The sequence below is a fragment of the Mirounga angustirostris genome, unplaced genomic scaffold, assembly GCF_029215605.1.
Source record: "Mirounga angustirostris isolate CCGP_5_RB_7025 unplaced genomic scaffold, mMirAng1.0.hap1 SCAF_10, whole genome shotgun sequence".
In the NCBI taxonomy this organism is placed as follows: domain Eukaryota; kingdom Metazoa; phylum Chordata; class Mammalia; order Carnivora; family Phocidae; genus Mirounga; species Mirounga angustirostris.
Genome location: NW_026991718.1, coordinates 127,929,101 through 127,955,034, shown reverse-complemented (window position 1 = coordinate 127,955,034; position 25,934 = coordinate 127,929,101). Strand labels below are relative to the sequence as shown.

The 25,934-nt window shown below is 40.8% G+C and overlaps 2 protein-coding genes across 9 annotated transcripts in view; both read left to right on the top strand.

Moving 5' to 3' along the window:
* Positions 1 to 19: 19 nt before the first annotated feature.
* DPM1 (dolichyl-phosphate mannosyltransferase subunit 1, catalytic) lies at positions 20 to 25,834 on the top strand. Of its 6 annotated transcripts, none has more exons than XR_010405927.1 (12): positions 39 to 328; positions 3,107 to 3,206; positions 8,717 to 8,750; positions 10,290 to 10,366; positions 10,451 to 10,476; positions 12,557 to 12,652; positions 15,519 to 15,587; positions 17,096 to 17,210; positions 18,449 to 18,653; positions 21,810 to 22,443; positions 24,436 to 24,609; positions 25,504 to 25,834. XR_010405927.1 is itself a non-coding variant. In XM_045885969.2 (9 exons), the coding sequence occupies exons 1-9, from the start codon at positions 168 to 170 to the stop codon at positions 18,551 to 18,553; spliced, it is 783 nt and encodes a 260-aa protein (XP_045741925.1). In that variant the 5' UTR covers positions 40 to 167; the 3' UTR covers positions 18,554 to 20,378. The 6 variants fall into 6 exon arrangements, 2 of the variants coding, with proteins under 2 accessions (XP_064429423.1, XP_045741925.1); XR_010405926.1 differs by having other exon boundaries at positions 21,805 to 22,443; XM_045885969.2 differs by lacking the exons at positions 21,810 to 22,443; positions 24,436 to 24,609; positions 25,504 to 25,834 and having other exon boundaries at positions 40 to 328; positions 18,449 to 20,378.
* The window catches only part of ADNP (activity dependent neuroprotector homeobox), a 30,590-nt gene continuing 26,992 nt past the window's right edge, over positions 22,337 to 25,934 (top strand). Inside the window, exon 1 of one of the 3 annotated variants that reach the window (XM_045885967.3) lies at positions 22,337 to 22,443. The gene's annotated coding sequence lies outside the window, so the exon portion shown is untranslated. Of the gene's footprint in view, positions 22,444 to 24,468; positions 24,610 to 25,934 lie in introns of those variants that run through there. The other 2 variants (XM_064573343.1, XM_045885966.3) reach the window with 2 other exon arrangements.

Below are 25,934 nucleotides of genomic sequence, written 5' to 3'. Positions count from 1 at the left end.
ATGGTGCCTGGATATTTCCAATGGAACCACGAAGAGAGCCTTCGGAGAACTAGGACCCAACCAAAGAGCCCGTACCCCCTCTTCCTGAATGTGGTACGGTCCGACCCATCCCCTTCCCGCGCGCCGCCGGACGTCATTCCGTTTCCGGCGTCTCGCGCAGTTCCACCATGGCCTCCGAGGGAGCGAGCGGTAGTGCCCGTAGGTCTCGGCGGGAGCCGGAGGGGCGCGCCCCGCGACAGGACAAGTATTCAGTGCTTCTGCCCACCTACAACGAGCGCGAGAACCTACCGCTCATCGTATGGCTGCTGGTGAAAAGCTTCTCCGAGAGGTAGCGTGCCCGGCCGCCCTCCCTGAGGAACGAGATGAGCTGGCTTCGCCGGCCTGGGTGTCGGCGGTTGGCGGCGCGAGGCGGCCCTGCGCGGCCTCCCTTCGGCGCTTGAGGGAATCCTTGGGGAGAAGGCCACCCTTGGAGAAAGCAGAGGCGGATACTTCTGGGGTTCTGTCCGTGTCTCGGGTTCATTCCTGCCCTTGGGTTTGTGAGACATTCCCTTATTGTACACTTCCCACCACCTCCTTCCTCCCTCCCCCCCGGCCGCCCCCCCCCCTCTTTTAAAAAGTAGGGTTGGGCATCCTTTGACTTGGAGCGAGGTTCAAAGCTTGACCTCACTCCTACTTCTGGATGGTCAGGATGCGGCAGGAGCCGGGAGTCTCAATGAGCACGCTCACTCCCGCCCCCGTGCTGGGTGCTTATGTAAGCATGAGGTTTGATCTCTGGGTTAGGGAGCTGCTGCTGGGCTGGGCAACTTCGTTGGTCACTAGTGGATGTTTGATGTGGTGGTTAGAAACTAGGGCTTTTAGAGTTTGAATTTGAAAGTGTTATACAGTATTTTTTTAAATTTCGGAATCCTGGTATCAGTACGAAGTTCCTTGTTTTAGGGTTATACCAGTGGGATCATGTATAGATCCCTGAAGATCTTTCCAGATCAACATACACCAACTTGGAAAATTATTTTTTTTAATTCGATAATATTCCATATGACTTATAATTTAACTAACTGGGTCATCCCAGTGAACACATTATTTCTAGAGCTTTTTTTTTTGTTTTTCTTTTTTGACTTTTGCTTTATAAATGAAAAACAGAGACTTTGTTCACCCCATATTTTCCACCATTTAGAAAAGTGCTGGACACATAGTGAATGCTCCTTTAGAACAATGTTGCAACAAACACGTTCGTACTTTTACTAGTGTGCGGGGGATAAAGTCTTGAGGATGGAATTGCCGGGTCAACAGATGTGCTTAAGATTGACAGTTATTACCAAATTGCTCGCAAAAAGAAAAAAAAATGTACCGCCTTAGGACTGGCATTATTCGGAGAGTGCTTGTTTCCCCACCACCCAGTCAACCCGGGCTTTAGTAAACTTATATTTTTGGAAATGCTAATTGGTGAAAAACATTGCTGTTTTGACTATAATTCTTTGAATGACATAACTATCATAATGTGCATGGCTCCTCACAGTTTTTTTTTTTTTTAATTCATATCTTTTCCCTCTTTTATTTAGTTATCTTATCTTGGTTTCTATAAGCACTTTCCACATGAGAGGAATTGTCATATAGTCGATCTTGCTCAGTTGGTCCTCTGAGTCTCAAATATTTCTTGCTTTAACCCGAGTGAAGGTTAAAGAAGGAAACGATTTTCTTTTCAGATGTGGCCAAATTAAAAGCAGCTCAGCTGGATTCCTTTAGAATACCTTACCCTCAGGTGTTCTGGGCACGTTGAAGTGAGAGAAAGTATAATTTGCTAATGAATGACTTCATTTGTTTATGAAGTATATCTCTTTCAGCATATCAACCAGAATCAACATCTTACATATTTTGGCTTGTAAAGCAGTTGCCCAAATTAAAGCACCTCGGGGAGCTGAAGTCCTGGTATTTGCTCTTAACAGGCTGAGTTTAGCTTTCTTCCTAGTTTGCTGGGCCTGACTTTTTTAAGCCTTTAACAGTGGAATGTGTTTTCTGGTTGATTTCCTTATATTTGTTTCTACTATGGACAAAGAGGAAACAGTGTTGTGGGAGTTCTGCTGTGCTTTACTTTCTGCTTCTTAGGTTTCCAATAAAATTATAAAAAAAAAAATCTAAACTGAGGTGGGGGAAAACATAGTGATAACATATACAACCAAGTATTGTGTTGGCTTGTTCTTAGACTAGAAACTGTAACAAAGTTAATGGGAAACCAATGGAGAGATGTTCACTTTGAAGCACGTTGAAATCTTACGTATTTCTCTGTGCTTTTTGTATGTAATAGTGTGAGGTAATGGGTACAACTGTTTGAAATAGTGGTGTTAAGAGAATATGTCACCATTTTAAAGAGGATTTTTAAAACGATGAAATGAAATCTGATTTGTTCCTTATGTTACTCAAATCTATTTGGAGTTAAATTTAAAAGAATATTCACTTAGCAATTCAGTCAACTTGAGAGATCTTTTAAATGTACTTTTGAAATATTTTTTATAACCAAGATTGATATTAAGTTCCTATAGTTCCATTTCCAAAGTAGGTAAGTAAAATTTTATGATATTTCTATCATATATAATATACAGTTGCTATGATTTTTTATTTTTTTATTTTTATTTTATTTTTTTTAAGATTTTATTTATTTGACAGAGACACAACGAGAGAGGGAACACAAGCAAGGGGAGTGGGAGAGGGAGAGGGAGAAGCAGAAGCAGGCTTCCCACTGAGCAGGGAGGCCGATGCAGGGCTCGATCCCAGGACCCTGGGTTCATGACCCAAGCTGAAGGCAGACGCTTAACGACTGAACCACCCAGGCGCCCCTGCTGTGATTTTTTAAACTCGAGTATGTTTTCTGTGTGAGAATTTTTTAACATCTCAGGACTTCATTACAGCATTTTTCAGCAACACGCTGAGTTTGGAGGTGAAGTACTAAATGACATTTATTTCATTTGGTCATTGAAGTTTTCCTTAGTGATTAATATGACAATAAATTCCCACTTACACTGATGAGGAATTAGTAATTTTTAAATTATTTTCTTATTTTGAGAATATGGTCTCCAAACAATACAAACTTTCATTTTGTTTTTTATTTTAGTGGAATCAGTTACGAAATTATAATCATAGATGACGGAAGCCCAGATGGAACAAGGGATGTTGCTGAACAGTTGGAGAAGATCTATGGGTCAGACAAAATTGTAAGTCATGTGAACATTTTTCTATCAAATCACTTGTGTTTGTTTAGGGAAAAGAGAAATGACAATGCTTAAATTCAGTCTATTTTCTGGAAACTGAAATGATAAAAAGCATCTTATACACTTGGGATTCAGGTGCATTTTCATTGTGCTTGAAATTATACATGACTTTGATATGTTGGATCAGTAGTAATTGTACAGCAAGGGGCACCTGGGTGGCTAAGTTGGTTAAGCATCTGCCTTCGGCTCAGGTCATGATCCCAGGGTCTTGGGATTGAGCCCCATATCGGGCTCCTTGCTCAGCAGGAAGCCTGCTTCTCCCTCTCCCTCTGCCTGCTGCTCCCCCTGCTTGTGCTCTCTGTCAAATACATAAATTAAAATCTTAAAAAAAAAAAAAAGTAATTGTACAGCAAAATAGTTAGCCTTTAGATAAACTCTGTTTTTACAACTTACTCTGCAGGTAAGTTCTCTTGAAGGGCAAAATTAAAGCATGATACTGAATTGACAAGGAATATTACAGAACTAGATTGCAATTAGTAATGTGTGTCTTTATCTTTCTGGCTCCCTTTTTTGCAACTATAAAAGCTTGTAGCTGGGGAGGGTGATTGTTTCCATGGAAATTGGCATCTTTTTATTTTTCAGAGTACTTAGCATCTTTCTGTAAAGCAGTCTTAATGGGAGTAGATTGACTTTCCAAGTCTTAAATTTTCCCACTGTACTTTGAAGGGTGTTGTTTTTCTACTGGAGAAACTTAGACAAATGTAGAATTCATTTTATAATGGCTTTATAATTTTTGTTTTTGATCACTGGTTTATTTTTATAATGGTTTGTATTTGTAAATGTTTGAATATACTTGTGAGCTCAACTTTAGATAATTCTTGGGCCGAAAGCATGCAGTTAAGTCCAGATTTAATTAGAAAACACATTCTAGGCATTGGGTTTTTATAATATGTATAGACTATAGAGTTTCTCAGTCTTGGCACTGTTGACATTTGGGACCTAATAATTCTTTGTGGGGGTGGGAGGGGTGTTGCAGGGGCGGTGGCTGCATCCTGTATGTTAGAGGACATTTAGCATCATCCCTGGACTCTTACCCACTAGATGCCATGTGCAGCCCCTCTCCCCAGGGTGGCAACCAAAAATGTCTCTGGGTATCATCAAATCAACCCTTATGGGCAAAATTGTCCTCTCCTCCCAAAAGAGAACCATCAGTATAGACATAAACGAAAGAAATCTCTTGGAGAACCTTTATTGATATTTGCATTTTAAGAAAAGGTAATTAAGCATTATAAAAAACTGTCTCTGGGTACACATATTCTTGATTAATCCTGATAATGAAATAATTCCTATTCAGTTGGAGGAGATGGTGGTCAATAGGAAGAGTTTAAGGGAAACGTGTTACTCTTATACACATGGTAAATCTTTGCTAGGTATTCTTGCCATATCACACATGGGCAACTCAAAGATTACACCTCCAATCCTCTGAATATGAACAGGAGGAGATTAAAAATTGACAGATTTTCAGCCTTCTAGCAGTGACTTGTGATGATGTCGGGTTCATTTTTTTAGCCAGCAGTTCCCCAGTTTTTCTTTTAGAGGTTGTGAGCCAAGGCACTGACTCACATTTGTTATTATATAGAATACTCTGACTTACGTGTTATTTAATCTGGGAACATTAACCTGACAATATTTTGAACACTTCTGTCATAGAACTCCATTCAGCCTTGAGGTGTAATTGATTGAGCGATCTTAGGCTATGTCTACTAAATTGACCTTTTCAAATTCTAAAACAACATGGCCCTCAAAAAGTTCCATTTTTCCCATCAACCCAATAAAATTCAAAATAATGAGAAAAAAATTATATTCACCGTTACAGTTTTCCTGTATTATCTGGGAAGTCCCGTGTTCCTTCATTATTTTATGACCTTTAAATCATTTAAAGTATAAAATTGCCCTTTTCCCCCACCCCAGACAATATCAGGCCATGCCGTGGATGGCGCTTACTTGCTTTTAAGTGATGTGTGTGGTTAGTTGGGAGAGAAGATGGAGACGAATTATTATTGAAGCTATTTTACAACATCTCAAAATATTCAGCATAGAGGCTTTGTTTGCTAGTCTTTAAAATTGGCTGAAATGAATGTTTCAGAAAACAAAGGAAGTTTTTTTTCTTTAAACTCTGTGAGGAGGGGCGCCTGGGTGGCTCAGTCGTTAAGCGTCTGCCTTCGGCTCGGGTCATGATCCCAGAGTCCTGGGATCGAGCCCCGCATCAGGCTCCCTGCTCAGCGGGAGGTCTGCTTCTCCCTCTCCCACTCCCCCTGCTTGTGTTCCCTCTCTTGCTCTCTCTCTCTCTCTATCAAATAAATAAATAAAATCTTTAAAAAAAATAAAAAAAAAATAAACTCTGTGAGGAAACTGAGATGAGAGTTTAAGTCACTTCCCAAGGTTACACAGCTAACAGATAGTGGAGGTGGGACGTAGAAAAATTGGAGATATGTATCCTGAACTGTTAACCATGGTTATAGGGCGGAGGGATCTGAGATTGGGCTTCAGCCTTTCCATGTTGGGTGCTTCTGTTATATTTGATGTGTGTCATCTGTTTCAACCTCCAACTTGAGATTAAAGTCACCTATGTTATTTCATAGGTTAGTATTTTTACAAATCGTTCTTTTAATAAAACGTAATGCATGTTCATTACTTTTAAAACATCTAATATAACTGTAGGATTGAAAGATTTGACTACTTAAAAAATACTGTTTATCCCTAAGTACGAAAATACTATCTCTAACAAAAAGATCAGTACGCTGGGGCTCCTTGGTGGCTCAGTCCATTAAGCATCTGCCTTCAGCTCGGGTCATAGTCTCAGGGTCCTGGTACGATAGAGCCCCACATTGGGCTCCCCACTCAGAGGGGAGTCTGCTTCTCTCTCTCCCTCTGCTCCTTCCCGCGCCCCCCCCCGCTTGTGTTTTCTCTCGCGCTCTCTCTCTCAAATAAATAAATAAATAAAATCTTGAAAAAAAACCATAATTCATAAGAACTGTAAATGGCCAAAAATGAAAAAAATAAATAAAATGAAAAAACGTGAGCCTCACTGATAAGGAATTTCAATATAGGAGGAGAGTACAATTAGCCTTTCTTAGCTGAAGACTTATTTTTATCTTCATTCTTCTTTCAACTTGTTGGATTTGAGAGTATGATAAAAACAGGTCCACTTAAATATTATGGATCCTAGGCTTCCTAAAATGTCATCAAGATTTTCTGTGACAAAAAATTTTTTATAAAATAAGTTTTTTGTCAAAACAGATTATAACATTACAGGAAGTAGCTCATAAACAGTGCCGTAAGTGTTCTTCAGAGTGCGTTCGCACACACTTTGTGTGAGTTCCCACCGGCTCTCCTGTTGGCTGTGAGACGAGCTCTGTTGTGCCCCTCACTGCTTTCTGCCATCCTTACTGACGTGAGGCCTCAAAAACGGGAGGGGGTGGAACTAAGGATTTGAAAGTAAAACAGTGCAACAATGGGTACTTTTTATTGCATAAGAAATTTAAAACTACATTCTTGTTAGAAAATGAAAAAGTTGCTGATAAAACTGAAGTTGTCTTTGATGAGCATTTCGTGGTCCACCTCCTAATCTCTTCTCCAGGGGACACCCCAGTCAGCAGCTTGGTGTGGGTTGCCTCAGACCTTTGTGCATGTATGTGTACGTGTCTGCATTTGTTAGAACTAGGCAATGTGGTGTTTTTTTGTTTTTAAACATAAATGTAATCTTTCTGTATCATTCTGTTGATTTTTAACTGTAGCTGAGAGATCTTTTATCACTAAATTATCTCATTCTTTTAACTGTTCCATAGTACTCTATCATGCAGCATGGTTTATGTTTTATAAAAACTTGAGAAAAAAATATTTTTCCAACTGAAACAGGTTTATAGAAAACCTAAGGTGAACTTTAGGGTGCCTGGGTGGCTCAGATGGTTAAGCGTCTGCCTTTGGCTCAGGTCATGATCTCAGGGTCCTGGGATTGAGTCCCGCATCGGGTTCCCTGCTCAGTGCAGAGTCTCCTTCTCCCTCTCCCTCTGCCACTCCCTCTGCTTGTGCTCTTCTGTCTATCTCTCTGTCAAATAAATAAATAAAATCTTTAAAAAAAAGAAAATCTAAGGTGAACTTTAAAGGATTTGTTTTTTCAGGGCAGATACCAGGTCAGGATTTTGCCAGTAATCATCAGTCACAAAAATAAAACCTGATATATCTTGTTTGATTTTGTTCAGTGAATTATAATTACTATATGTGATTGTCTAGTTCTTTTCTATATAAGAGCTCATTGAGCAGGAATGTATTTTATCTTTGTTCTTCCCCAAGACCTACAGCAGTTTGCATGAAGTTTAAAAAAAAAAAAGTCTATCCTGGTTGAATTGAACTGAAAATACTTTGTTTAGAGAGATTTGCAGTCTGAGGTGGCCTGCCTATACACTGGCAAATGCAGAAGGGGATAAGATGGGCTCGGTAGTGAGTCTGTTTGAGCCCCATACCTCAGAAACTTAGAGTCCAAATCCTGGCATTCTACTTTTTCAAAAATTTCCAGACGAAAGAAAAAAGCTAAACAAGAAGTCAAGGTTTATATATGAGGCAAAAAAAAAAAAAAAAAAAAAAGGTAGAAAAACTAAGTGATTGACAAAAAGTAAGAAAAGAAAAAAACAATTTAATTTTCTTGTTAGGCATATAACCCTAAAGTCATGTCATTGGGCCAGTAGAGAATGTAATGAGGTCTTCCAAGAATAAAGTCAGGATACGTTGATGGAGTGATGTCAGCATTTAAAATCAACGAAGGAATCCAGAGAAAAAATTGTGCATACCCTTTCAGCCAGTGATTCCACTTTTGGGATGCTAATTACAGAAATGACAGGACCCCTACAAAAGGGTATATGTACAAGTATCTTTATTGTAACAATATTTGTAATGGCAAATACCTGGAACCAACCTGAATGCCTTAACTAATGAATGACCATATATTGTCTGACTTGTAACTGTAACCTGTATTATTTTTGTAACTGAAAAAAATAAAGGGGGGAATCAAGAACATAAATAAATAAATAAAATCACAAAAGAGATTGAGAAAACGGACGTGGCAATCAAATACTCAAAGAAGGTATAAGATAAGTGAGTTAAATCCTTGATTTTCTTAGGAGAAGGAATCAAAAGATATTGTTCAAAACGGTAAATCAAGTAATAGAGGTAACATTGTTTCCATGCTGTTTTCTGGTGGATAGCACCAGAAAAAAATGTTTAAAATTTGACCTGCAGGGTTGGGGTAAAAGAATGTTGTTTTTCCAAGCTGTTAAACCATTTGATTTGTTACTAAACACTTTTTTACTTTGGCAAAAAATGTTAAACATACTCTGCTGTAAGTTCTAATAAATGCAGCTATATTTCGGTTAAAAGGAGTAGACAGCTATGAAAAATTTTTTATTAGTGAGATTATTTTTAGTATTTGTGCTAAAATGCTTTTCTTATTCTTGCAGCTTCTGAGACCACGGGAGAAAAAGTTAGGCCTAGGTAAGTAGAACCTCTCACCCCTCATACTTGCTTCTTGCCTTGGTAAGATTATCCAGTGTGTATTTTCCTAATTTGGAACAGGGCCAAAATACAGTGACCTCCTGTGATGGTTTTTAATGATTTTAATGACATGTATATGGTTTAACCTGAGTTGCCTGTATCAGTCAAGGTCCACTTGGGAAAACAGAAACCACTGTCAGTCTTTCAATGTAGGGAATTTAATACAAAGAATCTGGTTACACGGGTGAAGGAATGCTGAGAAGCCAAATGGAATGGAACAGTGAGGCTACTCAAATTAGTAATAGCTAGAGGTTGCTACCACCCCTAGAATGGAGCAACAATAGGAGGCGATGGTGTTTTTGGAGCCCAGGAACCCAGGCTATTTAGAAGGGGCTAGAATGATGGAGTGGGGGATACCTGGCAGGAGCTAGAGCTGTCGAGGATACCCAGTCAGTGCTGGGAGGCAGAGTAAGAGGGGGGACACACTTATACTTTTCCTTTTCCTCTCCTGGAAACTATCCCTCCTGCCTCCCAAAGCCATCTGACAACCAGTTGAGGAGAGCACCTAGGAACTGTAGTTCATGCAATGTAGAACAGAGTAGGACAGGGCCAGAGAAGGGATCTGAGGGCAAGTGTTTTGGAAAACCAGCATGCCGCATTAGCTGTAACTCTTTGAACATTTCTTTATAAGTAATGGCAAAATGTAAAAAGTTATTCTTTATTTTTAAAAAAGAAAACTTTTCTAGCTTTTAAACATAGGGGGTTATAGAAAATCTCAGATGAACTCAGGCATTCTGAGATGAGTATCTCAGTGCCTTTATTTCTGATGCTGGTTACAGTTGCTTATGTTGAGAAGTGGTATAATTTTACTGAAAAATTGAGCCAGCATGGAGGAAACACGGTTCTTAAAAATTGAATATTTGCTGTCTTGAAGATCATCAGTTCTTGGGCATCATGAAGTGTTCTGAATATCTGAACCCAGAAGTTCTTTGGGATTGAAATAATCTGGAAACTGCCGTGAAAGCAACCAGGAATTCCTGACCAGTCAGTGGAAATCCAAAAAGCTGTGATCCTCACTTTTTAGCAAAAGAAATTAGAAGAGTTCAGCCTTGCTAATAAGACTGTGGGGTTTGGAACTAGGGAACTTTTAGGCATGAAAGTGGCTAAGTAATTGGTGGCTGTGCCTTTGACCCCAAATACCAGACCCATCTAGTGTACTAGGCTTACAGTGTTGACTACACTCAGGGGATAGCTTTTGTGGAAATGGGCTAGGAGTGAAGGGAAGAACAGAAGCAGAGAAACACTTTTAGGTAGAGAGCTGAGCATCAGAAGGTGGTGCCTGGGACTAAGGTGAAGTTGCAGATGAAATAATGGAATGGAGAGATGTTTTTGATTGAGAATAAATAGAATTTAATTATAGGTTAGTATCATCTTTAAGGGACTGATGTATGCTTTTCGGATGCTTAATTTCTTCCCTGTTCGTGTGTATATTTAAGCATTTCTGATGGCTTTCTTTAATGGATATATTTTCATTGTTAGGAACTGCATATATTCACGGAATGAAACATGCCACAGGAAACTACATAATTATTATGGATGCTGATCTCTCACACCATGTAAGTGGTATCATTCTTTATTAGCTATTCATGATAGTCTAAACCTATTTTACTGACTTAATGTTTATTTTTTCTAAATTTCAGCCAAAATTTATTCCTGAATTCATTAGGTAGGTATTTTTAATATTTGAAAGAATTATTCAAATCATTTGTCCTACGTTAATTTTGGACTTATTTTAATTAAAAATGCACATGCTATTTTAAGTTTGTTGTCAGAAATGAAACCAACATATAGATCCGAGGCTCGTGACTATAGATATGTGGCTAAATGATATATTTTAGGGACTAATCAACAGATAATTACTCCTTTATTATCTAAAATCTCCCAGACTACAGGAAAAGATGGAAGATGACTTCCCTGTTAAATGGAATTAAGCTCTACATCATAAGGGTAAAACAGCATGAACAAATAGGGTTTATTCCAAGAATGCCAGAATGGTTCATCATCAGGAATTCATCCACATAATTTATCACATTAGCAAAGAAAGCAGCATCATTAAGTCTGTAGATGCTAAAAGGCATTTGATAAACTGTACTAGCCACTTCTAATAAAACTTGGAAGTGGAAATAAAAGGAAACCACTTAAACTTGATAAAGACAACCCAGTCCTAACACACACATCTTACTAAATGATGAAATGTTGAATCATTAATAAACACATCAAGGTAGGAATACTAGCTGTCATTATATGTGGACATTTTAAGTGATGTAAGAACAAGAATTTAGTATGAATACTGAGTAAGAATACAAAATGGTATTTATTTGCAGGCAATATACCTGTATTTTTAGAGAATCCAAGACAACATGAAACCTCTCAGGATAAGAATTTGGAAACTGTTAATGTAAGCTAAATGTACTAAAACAAAATTAAGTAATGTTACTCTCCTGTTTCAATCACTTCAGCGAGTTCTCATTAACAGATGGGAAGAAACTCTTTTCCTTGCGCCTCAAACCGCTATGTGATCTGGCCCCTGCCTCCCTTTCTGAGCTCATCTTGTGCCTCTCCCCTCCATTCCCTCTGCTGCAGGCGTACTCCTTCCATTTCTGTGTCACACGGAGCGCTGTGTTCTTTGCCTAAAATGCTCTTTTCCTGCTCCTTAATAGCCAGCTACTTCTCATCCTTTGATCTCTGCATAAAGTCACCTCAAGAGATACCTTCTCTGCTTGTATATCTAATTCCCAAGAGCCCTTTGACCTGAGAAGGAAATGGGACTAGGGGAATAGAAAATGGGTGAAAGATACAGACAGGCCATATGTAGAAGAAAGACCAATGGCTAATAAGCCCGAGGGAAGACACCCTGGGGGATGTCAGGGAAACACGAAGTGAAATAACTGTAGCAGTATTTTATTACCCATTAGTTTGTCATAATTACAAACTTACAGAGCAATACATCTAGCACCGATAAGATGGCGGGAAGTGGACACACACAATCTAGCCGGAGGAAGTGTGAGTTGCTACAGCCTTTTTGGAAAGTAATTTCTGGTGATAACCTGTTCAAAATACTTGTAAGCTTTGTTTTAGCAATTCTCTTATGTTCCACTCTGGGTTGTCTAAGCACCAGGATGTAAGTTTATAAGAACGTTGCCACACTATTCATTGTGGTTGTGTTGTTGGGGGTGGGGAGACCCACCGTGAAAACAACCATGCAAGTATACAAGTCCATTGTTCCATGGGATATTTTTGTAGCTATTAGAAAGAATGGGGAAATTCTCTGTTGACCTCCAGGGATGTTCATGATTCCATTATGTATATTGTTAACTGACAAAAGGCAAGTTGCAGAATATACTTTTTGGGGTTCCAATTTTGTTAAAGCAACCAGAATCCCTGGGGTTATGTGTGTCTTTATTTTTCTGCAAAGAGAAAGGTCTGGAGGGTTACCAGGCTGTTTTAGCACTGTTTACTTATTAGTAGGGCCAAGAACAGAATGGAGGGGAATTACATTTTAGGACGGTTTCACATGGTGCAATCAGCAAGTACTACTATTTTTTAGTTTTAGAAATTAATAAAGGAAAAATATCAGGTTTGAAAATCTTACATTGAAAGATTTCTGAGTGGTATCGTTCATTTGTTTTCTTGGCGTAGTTTTTCCTATGCAAATCTTAAAAGTTCTTTTTGTGTAGCTCATGAAAGTAACTTTTGAAAGCTCAATAGCTTTTTCTAATTGACAGCTAATTTATTTTTTTCTGCAGGAAGCAGAAGGAGGGTAATTTTGACATTGTCTCTGGAACTCGTTACAAAGGAAATGGAGGTGTATATGGCTGGGATTTGAAAAGAAAAATAATCAGGTATATACATGTGCTGCAATTTGTCTAGTTTTTATTGTAACTGTTGGGAATATGTTTATGATGGGTATTTAGATTACATTATCATGCTGCCTTGGGATTTCTGGGATTAGATTGTTAACTTCCAATATGTACTCACAGATAGCTCCTTAGTACAATTTTTCCTATGATTAAAGTATTTTATTTTGGATATTTTTCACTAAGGAAAAATCAGCATAAACCTTTGTTAGAAATGGTCTAATTCAGCAAAATTTATTCTACTGTACCTTCAGCTTTAAATGAACTATTCATGTATATTTTGGGACTGAGTAGTACACACACACACACACACCCATAATCAAGGGATGGGGAAGGAGAATCCACGTCTTGATGGGAAGACCCAACAAAGAATTTCTGACCATATTTAATCTATATCTAACCTTTTTGTGGTTGTTGAGATGATGAGATCTTTAAGGGATCTATGTAGCTTACTACTTAATATGTGACAGCATACCTTTATACATATTCTTAATAATAATAGTGTTTTTTATTACCCTTTTCATTCCTATTGAAGATTCTGTTAAGTTAATCACAGTTCTGCCTCTTAACTGTGGAACCTTGGGCAAGTCATTTAAGACCTGTAAGAGCCTCAATCTTCAGTGAAATGAAGGGGTTGGATAAAACAGTGGTTTTTAATCCTGCTGAATATTGGAATCATGTAAAGAGAAAATCATACATTACCGTTCCCTATCGTTTTCCCTTTCTTTGTGTGTGTGTGCGCACACACTGTAGACCATGCGAATGGATCTCCATGGGTGGGGCAAAACCATCAGTATTTTTCACAGGCTCTCCAAATGATTCTGTTGTGCAGCCAGTGTTGAGAACAAGTGAATGATCTCTCAGGCCCTCTGAATTTGGTCATCACAGCTCTTATTTTAAAACTAGGGAGTCCCAATCAGAGACCTTTTACAACTTTTAGTTGGATCATTAAGTTGTATTGAGTTGTGTGTGTCATTAGTTGTTAATGTCTGCACTGATTTATAGTATATACTCCTGAGAAAGATAATGTAATCACTTGCCCACGGACTCATTTGTATGAACTAGAATTTCAGTCCAAGGCCATCTGCCTCTTGCAGCATTTTAATTTAAAAACCCCAATTCAGGGCGCCTGGGTGGCTCAGTTGGTTAAGCGACTGCCTTCAGCTTGGGTCATGATCCCAGGGTCCTGGTTTCGAGTCCCACATCGGGCTCCCTGCTCTGTGGGGAGCCTGCTTCTCCCTCTCCCACTCCCCCTGCTTGTGTTCTCTCTCTCGCTGTGTCTCTCTCTGTCAAATAAATAAAATCTTTAAAAAATAAAATAAAATAAAATAAAATAAAAACCCCAATTTAGGGCACCTGGCTGGCTCAGTTGGTTAGGCTACTGCCTTTGGCTCAGGTCATGATCCCGGAGTCCCAGGATCGAGTCCCGCATCGGGCTCCCTGCCGAGCAGGGAGCCTGCTTCTCCCTCTGACCCTCCCCCCTCTCATGTGCTCGCTCGCTCTCATTCTCTCTCTCTCAAATAAATAAATAAAATCTTAAAAAAAAATAAAAACCCCAATTTAGAAATATATTCACTTGATTAGAGATACAAATATATATGTACACGTATATGCATATACGCTCACTTTCCTTTGATTAAACCCATTTTGAGAGGTAAACTATGTCCTAGAATTATTTTGTTACTGGAGGCAATTTGAAAGGGAAAATGTTTTTGTTAGCTGTTATCCCAGCTATATCCCTAACCATGTTATTTGTATAAAAATAATCTTTCCTAGGGAGGGCCTTGGTAGTTACCTTGGTTTAGGAGAGAAACTGTTCTTTCCAGGCTGCCCCAGAAAACTTTTTTTCTAAATCGGAGCTCGCTAAAATAGCTGCAATACAAAAGTCACTTTTTCCAAGGGCACTTCAGATCTTTTTGAAATGTTTATCATAGCTATTAGTAATGGCTTGAAATTGATACTTGGTTGTGTTTGAAGCACATACCCTGTCACTGTTACGGACTGGAGGTCTCTGCTAAAATGTATGCGTTAAAACACCTTACCCTCAAAGTGTTGGTATTTGGAGGTGGGGCCTTTGGGAGGTAATTAAATTGAGTGACCATGGGGCACTTATGGTGGGATTAGTGCCCTTTCCAGAAGAGGCCAGAGAGCGTGGCTTCTGTTGCCCGCCTCCCCTGTGAGAGCACACAGCAGGAAGGCGGCCCTCTGTAAGCCAAGAAGAGGGTTCGCACCAGGAACCAAGTCTGCTGTCCCTTGATCTTGACTTCCCAGCCTTCAGAACTGGGAGAAATAAGTATCTGTCGTTTAAGCCACATAGTCTGTGGTATTTCATTATAGCAGCCCAAGTAGACCGAAACAGTTTGGGAATGAACCTTTGTTCAATTTCCAGAGTTGCCAAAAACCAAAACCCTTGCCCACTTGCATACGTTCTTTTTAAAAAAAGTGCCATTTTTATGCAGACTGATCTGTTGCTAATTGAAACCTGTGATCCCTTGTACTTATTAGAATCTGAAAAGGAAACTCCAAATCCCTGATCCCTTTTGCTGTCTGAGAGATGTTCATAATTCTAAATGAGGACTGGTGGCAAATACGCAAGTTGAATTAAAAATCCGTTAACCTTTCTTACCTAAAAAGCTTAGAAGAATGATTGTTTTATAGGTCCCCTCTAAATGTCACATTCGAAGAATAAAAGACCCCATCTTTACTGACTAAAATTTCTGTAAAATTGACATTTTTATGAAATAGTGTTGCATTTATGAAATTAGAGTAACAGTTTTAGCACTCTGGGATGCGTTTCTCTTGTTTAGAAAATGTATTATATAAAGAAAATCTAATTGTTTTATTTAAACAGCCGCGGGGCCAATTTTATAACTCAGATTTTGCTCAGACCAGGAGCATCTGATTTAACAGGAAGTTTCAGGTACAGTAAAAACTGTAATTTTACGTTTTCTATTATTTACAACTTCTTGCCTAAATTTCTTGGTATACAGTGGCTTATTTTTAAGAAATGCTTTTCAGTTCTACCGCTTTTTTGTTCCGGAACACACAAAGACAGACTGAAGTTCCTTAGAAGTTGCTAATGAGGCTTGAGCATCTTCTTAAGGAAAAATGTACTTTCTAAAGAGCATCAAAGGTAGGGCTTAGGTTAGTTTGCTTGTTAACATTCACATTGGTGCTCAGCCCCAAGTGGGGGCTTCAGGGGCCAAGGTGGCTGCTCACTTCTTATTCAGAACATTGCTATCACTGGTGATAGGCTCCAAAGAACAGCACCTCTTCCAGCAATTTTCTGCAATTCATATGAATATTTATAGCACTGTCCACAGAAGAGCTTAAAATAGTTAATGTTTAGGTTGTTTTCAGTTGCCTTGCTCTCCATGTTTTTAATTTAAAAAAAAATTCTTGTTTAATTGGAACAAAGCCTCCTTCAGGTTGGGGGAAGGGTAATTTTTGTTTGTTTTTGGGGGGGTGGGTTATTTTTAATTTTAGACTTTGCCATAGAAGATGAACTGTTTTGTATGACCATGCCAAATGACTAAAGACTGCCACATTTTTTTAAATCTCTGAAACTATAAGATGGCCTGGTTCATCTACTTTAAGGTCCAAACTTCATGCATTAGTTGATAATTTACTTTAGTTGGTATTTGCTTTTTTCCATTAAATAATGTTAATTCTTTGGTCTTTTGTTAGAATTGACACACAAGGTTAAGACAGGAACCTAGGCATTGCAGGATTGAGGCAGTCCTGGTAGGATACAGCTATCACCAATTGAGGTCACAGTTAGACGCCTGTAATGGGCAGATGTGCAGGCCAAACACGGAGCACATCAGATTTATAAAGTAAGAGAGAGGAGCTGGGAAGTCACTTTCTTCAGGAGCTCCCTGTTAAGTCCCCTAAAGGGACTTCGTTTATCTCAGGAAATTTATTTAGTACATCTTGGGAAATAGAAACTGCTCAGACATTTATGAGGAAACACCTGTTAATTACTGGGTTCGCTCTTGTCATCTACTTTATATTGTTGATTATTCATCATCTATCAACTCTATTGTTGCAGTATTTGGAATGGTTTCTCTTCGTTCAACTTTAAAAATAAATTTTAAGAAAATTTAAAAACTTAAAACAGTGGGTGGTTCTACTTCAAATGATTCACTTTACCCTATTACAATTTCTGGTAGTATAGTAGGAAAATAATTCTCTAAAAGATACTAAGAATTCATTTTCAAAATTACTCTAAATTATTTACCAAATATTTCATGACCATTCCAGTTCAGGACAAATGTATCATAATCATAAGCTGTGACAGTTTTTCTGCATGCAAATGTCTAGTGAAAGTTTTAGGTTTTATAAATACCAGTGAACTTTCAAAAAGTTAGGATACATATAGGCAAGTGTATTTACCTAGGTGTTCATATATATTTTAATTTCTCACAGGTTATACCGAAAAGAAGTTCTACAGAAATTAATAGAAAAATGTGTTTCTAAAGGCTATGTGTTCCAGATGGAGATGATTGTTCGGGCAAGACAGCTGAAGTATACTATTGGCGAGGTAGGCAAACTGATGGTAAATAGAATGTTGTATTCCTCATAAAGAAACAGTAGGTTTAGACTTTTTATAATAGAAAGTTTAACTTGCACAACTACTAAATAAATGTGGGAGGTTTCTAGTTAGAATGTCCACACACTAAAGGGTGAAAATTCACTTTCAAATTAACTGCATTTGACCTACCAGGATTTAAAACATTAAGACGGCAGCATTCCCTTTTTTTTTTTTTTAAAGATTTTTATTTATTTATTAGAATGAGAGGGGGGAGGGTCAGAGGGAGAAGCAGACTCCTCACTGAGCAGGGACCCCGATGCGGGACTCATTCCTGGAACTCCAGGATCGTGACCTGAGCCACCCAGACGCCCGGCAGTATTCCCTTTTAAAGAATTAAAAGTTACTGGTACCTTCTGCATCTTGCCCTTTCCTCTGACCACTCAGCACTGTGGGATGAGTGTGTTTGCTTCGTTTTCTCTTGCCATAACCTAGAGCCACTCTAATGATGAATCCATTTGCCATTTTCTATGAGTAAATGAAGAAGACAGGAGTTATGGGGACGGGAGGTGGTCAGTAATATTTACAGCTAGCTATTGAGCTCTTAGGAAGGGCTCTCTTCCTCTAACACTAATGTTCTTACTTATAGCAAGAAAGTAACTAGAATGCCATGTCTCCTGTGGAAATGTCAAGATTTTTAACTTAACACTAAAACATAGTAACAGATAAATTTTTTTTTTTTTTTTTAAGATTTTATTTATTTGAGAGCGAGAATGAGAGACAGCATGAGAGGGAGGAGGGTCAGAGGGAGAAGCAGACTCCCTGCCGAGCAGGGAGCCCGATGTGGGACTCGATCCCGGGACTCCCAAAGGCAGTCGCTTAACCAACTGAGCCACCCAGGCGCCCAGTAACAGATAAATTTAATGGACTACTGAAAAAATTCAGTGAAAGGACATTTTACTTTGGAGTATAATTTTTTTTCTTGAAATACAGGTTGAAACTTTGGTCAACAGCTTAATATTCAGGGTCATTGCTTTTCAAATGGTTGTAGATTTGGCTCATATGGCCTGCACTTAGGTAGTGAAATGTTTAATTCTAAAGATTTGGAGGTACAGTTGCTGTAAGAATCACATAACTTCTGAACTTACTTGAAGGACTATCATAATACAAATCTTGTTTGTACTGTATTGTTGTATGCTTCCTTTCTAATATTTTTTGAAGACTGACTTAATGTATATTTTTTTAACCAGGTTCCAATATCATTCGTGGATCGTGTTTATGGTGAATCCAAGTTGGGAGGAAATGAAATAGTCTCTTTCTTGAAAGGATTATTGACTCTCTTTGCTACTACATAAAAGAAAGTTGTTCATTATACTTATGTTGATTTCATTTAAACATAAAAGAAGCCTGGTTGCTGATTTTTATAAAATGTACTCTTAGAGCATAAATCATAAGGTAAGGTAAATTTCATACAAATCTTTTTTCTGAGGAAACTCTTATTTTATATGTCAAATTAAATTAGAAAAATGAGCAGTGTTCTCAATTTCCATTTGATTTTGCTGTATTAAGACTTGTAAATAAATGTATTTGGGTTTTTTTTTCAGAAAATATTGCTTTCATTAGAGTATATGAGTGCAGAATTTCTTACGTGGGAAAGATTTTGAAGTATATAAAGAACTGGATTCATAGCTCTTTGTAATAGATGTCATAAGTAAGAAAAATGTTAATTATATTCATGAAATATACATGCCTGTTTCTGTATGAATGAATAAGTAGACACCTCTGCCCCTTCTTTAAAAATGTATCTCAAATTTCTTAAACTAGATAAAACAGTATGTTTAGGTCACGAATTTAGAGTTGGGCTGTTTGTAGCTCTTGAATTGATGAAGCATTTCATCTGTCAAAGCAAGTCTATTTAAAATACATACTGTGAATTGGAAACTTGACATCCGTTGATTGCATAGCTACTTTTTTTTCTATCCTGAGCAATAACTTCTATCAGTAAGAAAAAATACTGATGACATTAAGGCATCAGTATTTTGATGACTTCAAGACTTAGCTGCTATAGTAAGTTTTAAACATCTTATTACTAAGCTGTAAGTGTTCCGCCAGTTAAAATGCACATTAAAGCCAGCACAAATGTTCTGTTTACCTACCTTCTCTAACCTGTTTCAAAAAAAGATAAATTTCTAACTGTAGCATAGCTTATGAAACACATGGTATCTTTTAAATTTGGGGGAAGGCGTACTTTGAGCAAATAAGCTTAAGATCAAGTTGACTGTCTTTTGCAAGTAAAAGGAAGAGACATCTCAAAGTTATTTAATAAGCATATTTATTGAACAGTATTCCTAATTATATTTTCCTGGCTTAATTTGGCTGCTAAAGAAATTTAAAATCTGATTTTTCCATTGCATTTCTGACAGATCCTACCAGAAATAAATACCAGACTATAAAACCTTTGGTGTCATTTTGAACATTACCTACTGCCATAGTTGAATGCATAGGACACATTCCAGTAAGGGCCTCTACTATTTTGTTTCCCTTTTACACAGAGCTATGTAGCCAGCCAGCACACCAGGGACCCACCTTCTTGAGGGAAATGACTTCTTTCATCATTAATAATAACTAGAAAATTCATCACTGTCTAATATAGAATTACCTAATGTAATAGAAATACAATACTCTTTTTTTGTTGTTGAGTGTTTAGATTCCTTTCTTCTTCATCTAAACCCAAAGTTTTTATTGTCAAGTATGTGGAGCAGAGATTAAGTAACTACCTCAGAGAACTAAGTATTGCCTTCTCAGACCTCACTAGAGTAGATAGCAATCTTTTGCCTTTTTAATCTTTTTGGTTCTTAATCCCATAGTCACAACACTGTCACTACTGGAATTGATAGTAAAGAAAGTATTTGAGCAGTGAACACTTTCATCATGTAGAAGTTATTTAGAAAAGAATCTGGACTATTTAGATGCATTTTTGTAGTAAATCTGATGATTTAAGCACTAAAATCTTCTTAAACATTTACATGTGAACCTAGCATCTCCTTTTACTTTGTAAATTAGGCCAAGTATGAAATCCAGATGTCTTCCCTTTGTATTTATTTGTATTATCACTGTATGGAAATCTTAAGTGTATCTAAGGAAAACTAGACTTGTGATAAAATTATTTTGCTTATTTTATAGTAGCTTGCCTGTCTTCTGTAACATGTAATTAGATTCTTCATCTTTGTTTCTCTAAATCAGATGCTTTGGTGCCACTCCCTCCCCCCCCCACCCCGCTTTTTTTTTTTTTTTTTAACTTTTCCAGTTCTTGTTTCCCCTTGAAATAGTGATTTGTCTTGTAAAGATATATTTTGTCATAATTTCAGAAATTAATGAAATTCCGTGTTGGATGAAATGGCTTGTTTAAACCTGCTAACTGAAGTCTTCACTGAGCTATATGTAACCACAATTAGTACTATTTTCAATTAAGTCAGAATCTTTGGGGATGTTAAGTATGGTTTGAAACTATTTTAACTTGAAATTTAGAGAAACAGCCAAAGAGCACACCTTAACAGGCTTGGTTAATCCTTCATGATGGTGTCCATTACTCTTCAGTATGTTTAGCCTGTGACATACTCTCAAATGCACTCTACTCCAAAAGGCGGGTTCAAATGTTGAGATAAGGTGTTGGTTGGGATTGACCTAAATTTGCACAAACTGTCCACGTGCTGTCTTGTGCTGTCCAGATTGTGGTAACACTAAAAGTGTCCCTGGGACCACAGCTGAAGTGTAGTTTTTGAGCATCTTGTGGAGGCCCATCAGCAACATCATTGCTCATGTTTAGGCTTCACCAGTCAGGTGGCCCCCAAACGCTAGGGTTCCCATTTGTTTTCTTCAGGCCAAAGAGAAGAGCCCATCACCGACTTGGAAGAATGTCAGCCCCTGTCCGCTAAGTAACCCACCCCACCGGGAAGGAACCAGGGCTCCATGGGCTTGTGGCTCATCTCCAGTCGGTGTGTGAAGCACGAGGCCCTCACACCTCATATAAGGCAGGAGGCATCACGCACGACCGGCCAGGCGTCCTTGCCCTTCCCGCCGCTGCCCGGCCCGTGAGAGCGCAGGCCTCCCAGCACGTGGAGCCGCTGGGCTGCCCGCACGCCCCCTCCCGCCAGATGTAGTCCAGGCCCAGCTGGGCCCGCGCAGGGATCCCCAGCACGGCCACCTGACTGAGTGCAGGGCGTGCTGCGGCCCGCTGCTGGTGCCTCCGCCGCCGGCGCTGCGGCCAGAGGAAGGCGCCCGCCGTGCACACGGGCCCTGGAGGCGCACTGCGGCCATTATCCGCGGCGCCTCCTAGTGGGTCAATGGCAAATCCTCTTGGTTCTCGCGAGAGCTCCCCCTCAGTGGGGATTATATAATTTCCCTGAGGTGGGGGTGCTGGTGCTACTCTCCCTCCAAAAAAGTTAGGTGCAAGCACAGGTGGGAGTGAGAGAGTTGTCCTTGGGGGACATGGGGGTAAGGGGTACTGTCCCCCACTACCCCCCCCACTTAGCTGGACAATGAGTCCTCTTATGCTAATGAGGTATTTACGTCATTTCCGCTCTTTCTCGGCCGCCATTTTGGCTAGGGCAGGTTCGGGGACTCGCTCCGAGGCGCTTGTATTGTCTGCTGAGGGGAGACGCGGGATCAGCCCCCTCCCCCGCCCGTTGCCGCCGCCGCCTCCGCCGGCCCGGTCTCCCCTCCGCTGCCTGCCGGGATCCATGAGCTGAACTCCCGCCCCCCCCGGCCGCCGCCATCTTGTGCCCCCTCCCCCTCCCGCGGGCAGCGCTAAGGGGGATTTTGGCGTCTCCTCAGACACAGCTCCCTCTCTCGGTCCCCGCTGCTGAGGAGCGAGAGGAGCGCGGCCGCCGCCGCCCGCCTGCCCGCGCCGGTGAAGCCGCCTCTCCCACACCCTCCGTCTCCTCCCTCCGCCCCTCCTTTGTCTGCACCGCTCGACGACGCTGCCGCCGCCGCCCGCGCGGGGACTGGAGGGAGCCGCTCGCGCCGCCGCCGCCGCCCGCCGCTCTGCTGCGCCCGCCGCGCCCCCCGGCAGCAGCCGCGGCCGCGGCGCGAGCCGGAGCCCGCCGAGCCAGAGCGCGACGAGGCCCCGGGCGCGCCCTCGCCGCCGCCACCGCCGTGCCGCCGCCATCCGCCCGCCGCCGCCGCCGCCGCCGCCGCCCGGCCCCCGAGCACGCCGGCCCCGCGCGCGCCTCGAGGCCGAGTCAAGGTAAGCCCCGGCGGCCGCCGCGCGCCGACCCCGCGGCCCGGCCCCGCTCCCGCCGAGCCGGCCCCGCGGGCGCATTGTTGTTCCGACTGCCAGCCCTCCGGCCGCACACGCTCCTTTGCATACTCCGGTGCTGACGGAGCGCCCGCCCCGGCGCGGACCGCTACCCGGGCTCTGCTCCGGGGTCCAGGCGCCTCCTCCTGCAGCCCGACCCCCCTTCCCCGCCCCGCGAGCCCGCCGAGGCCAGCAGCCAGCCTGGCCCCCCGAGCTTGTCCCGCTGATGGCATCTCCCTCCACCCCGCCCCCAGCAAGAACCGAGCTGCTCCCATCCCTGGAACTAATCCCTTCCTCCCGCCGCCCCCACCGAACGAGCCCCCCACGCACACCCCCAGTGCCTGGGACGAGCCTTCTGCCAGGTCTACCCATCCTTAGCTGGGGGAGGGGGGGACAGATTGGGGGGCGGGGAGCATGCATGGCACAGAGTGGAAAGTCTTTGCCTCCGCCGTGCAGCCCTTCCTCTCCAACATGCCAGCTCCCCTCCTAACCACGGAGTCCACCACCACCCCCTTTTCTCAGTCGCAGCTGCCTGGTCAGCACGACCTCTTTTGAACATTCTGAACCCCAACTTTGCAATCAGGTGGGAAAAAAATGGCAATCCAGAAAGCTGCGAAAAGATTTTTTTTTTAATGCAATGAATGGGGAGGAGTTCTTTGAGCACCCTATTATTCACCTCTCTTTCCTCTGGGCTGCCTGCCTGCCCTCCCCTCCCCCCCAACCTGGATGCCTGTCTGCTGGAAAAGGCGCGATTGCTTCTCTTCCTCTTCTGCCCAAGATCAGGCGCTAAGGTCTAATATCCTTTTTAGCCACACTAAGTCTTCTTGATGTTCTTGCATTCACCAATTCCTCTGGGCAGTTCTTGCTATAACCCCATTTCTCAGACAAAGGCTTAGGAGGGAAAAAGAACCAAACTGTTTCCTGTGTTTGCCATTTTAATGCTGTCCATCCCCACACACCCAATTCCTATCCCCGATGCTTCTCGTGCCAGTGTCTTGAACCTTCAAGATGGGCGGGGGGGGACCAACTCCTGGGTAGCTTGATACAGTTTCTTTATAAATCTGCATTGTTGCTTCTGGTTTATGGCCATCAAGAAAATACCAGCCCCCACCCAAAATGCACCGCAGCCAAGTCGGCTAAAGGCGATGAGTGTTGGAGTCAGTAGGGGGCGCATTCCCTGCACTGGGTAAGGCTGCAGAGGGGGGAAGGGCCCCAGAGCTAGAACAGGATGTGCTTCACAGCGCCTTCTACAGACCATGGGAAAATGGACCCAGCAAGACACACACTCTCGCACTTAGTTGGTGAGCTGACAGCAACATGGCGAAGGATTAAGTGAGTCAAGAGCGGTGATTTTATTTCTTTTAAAGAATCCACCCTGCATTTTAGAAGTTCTGTCTTTTTACTTTTTCAAAACTGTTGACCCTCAGACAATCCACATTTGTTCTTGGCACATCATTGGTACACAGATTTCCTATTCTCTGGAATTCTTCCACCTTAAGCTTTGAATGTGTCACCATGTCTTTCCAAGGTCAGATGGTAAAAGGGAAAGTTTAAAACCTGAGAGTAATGGGTTTGGGGGTATTGCTGATTACCTCCTTTCTTCATGGCCCAAATCTTTCCAACTCTTTTGAGAGGTAAAAATCATTCTTGAAGGATGTTAGATTTTAGTGGGGTAGTAATTTTCATAAGCATGTAGATGGGTGTCATGATTTGCAAAGCCTTGTTGGTAAACATCAAACCCATGTTGAGTTCTTCGTTGTCAAACTCAACAGAGTTGATTGTAAAATTTTGTTGCCTTCCAACTTTGGACTTGTAATTGCCATTCATTATCTCAGTAGCCAACCACCTTTGCAAAAGTGTTGACACCGGTCTTCTGTGAGCACCCACCTTCTTAGGGTGTGTTGATTTCTATAGATTTTACTCCTCTTGTTATTTCCATAGGTGTGAGATGCACAATGCGAAACCTAGGCCCCAGCTTTTGCACCATGATGCACAGGGTTGTACTTTTTGTACTGAACTGATAGGTGGCCTAGTGGTTATGCCCTGTACTACCATTTTGAGGATCTGGACTCCGTTCCTGCCTTGCTCTTTGGACCACATTGTCAATTCACACCGGTGGGTATATTCATTTTGGAGGGTGGGAACTGCAGCAACAGGGAAGCCAGAGATTTCTTCCTCCTTGGTCACCACCAAAGCCAGCACTTCCAAAATATCAGCCTAGCCACATTCCTCAAGGAACCAGTTAGAGCTGGTTGCAGTCGTGGGTTCTGAACAGAGAAATGACTTATGGCTTGTTTAAGAGAGAATTTTTAAGTTGCTAATATTGTTTTAATCATTTGCATTCTGCACTCTTGTGTATAAAGTATGTTAAGTTCTCAATTTTTGTTATCTTGATGACCCAATCTCAAGAGTTGCTAAGCTTCTATAAACCTTAACAGATTCTCTGATCAGAACAGGCCTTTCCATGAACATGTACTTGCTACCAATGATTGACAGTGGTTGTTGATACTCAGGGTACTTTTAAGACTTTGTTGCAAGTATTTTATATAGATACATCAAGGTAAATTTATGGGGAAGGAATGGGTGTATTCTTTGATACATAGTTAACCAGTTGGTGCTTAAGGGAGAATTTTCATGGAACATTTGCTACCAAGTAACATTTTGGTGACTGAAAAGGAGGCAGCTTGGTTCAGGTATTCCAACGGAGACTTAACTATATTGGTTTTGCAATTTTTTAGTAACCACAGAGTCAGATTTTAAGTCTAAATGGTAATATTTATAATTTTTAAATACTGCTTAGTATATGTTAAACAGATATAATTTTGACCTGTACTTGGTCTTTGATATATAGTTATATTGAGTTTTTAGAGGAGTAATTTGAAAACAACTTATTTGAGGGTATGTTTGAGGTGAGGCTTGTGAAGGTGCTTTTGTTTGATTTGGCAAATTATACATAAGATACAGTGTTAATTGATATCCTTAGTGGTAATAGCCATTTTCCCCCTACAGGAAAACTTGCTATGAGCTCTTAGAAAGCATGTATTCTGCAGTTTCAAGGTTTCCTGGTTTTGGCATCAAAATAAATAAATAAACAAAAGGTGAAACAATTGGGCTTGAAAGCTGGAATTTAGGTAAACTGAGGGTTCGTTAAAAGTACGGTAAAAAGCCTCAACTAACCAGAGGGTGGGGATGGGTATTCTGTTTAATTGAACTTTAAGTAGAAATTCCTTCTTTATCTTGGCCATTGTTGAAAATTTCCTAAAATTACCTTATCAGAGGCTGCTGTACATTGAACTAACTAAATCTTTGATTTTGGTTCTTATGGTCTTTATAGAAAATATAGGAGATTGGGCTTTGAATCTCTAAAGACCTCTGGCCCCGCCTGTCCTGGAAGTCATTGGTTGTAAACATACCCACTGTGAATTTGTTTTGCTTAAATT

What these genes read in the sequence shown, in the direction of transcription:
- DPM1 (XM_045885969.2), top strand. Translation starts at nt 168, where the DNA reads ATGGCCTCCGAGGGAGCGAGCGGTAGTGCCCGTAGGTCTCGGCGGGAG. An exon ending in GTGAAAAGCTTCTCCGAGAG is followed by an intron (nt 329 to 3,106) that starts GTAGCGTGCCCG and finishes TTTTTATTTTAG; the next exon opens with TGGAATCAGTTACGAAATTA. An exon ending in ATGCTGATCTCTCACACCAT is followed by an intron (nt 10,367 to 10,450) that starts GTAAGTGGTATC and finishes TCTAAATTTCAG; the next exon opens with CCAAAATTTATTCCTGAATT.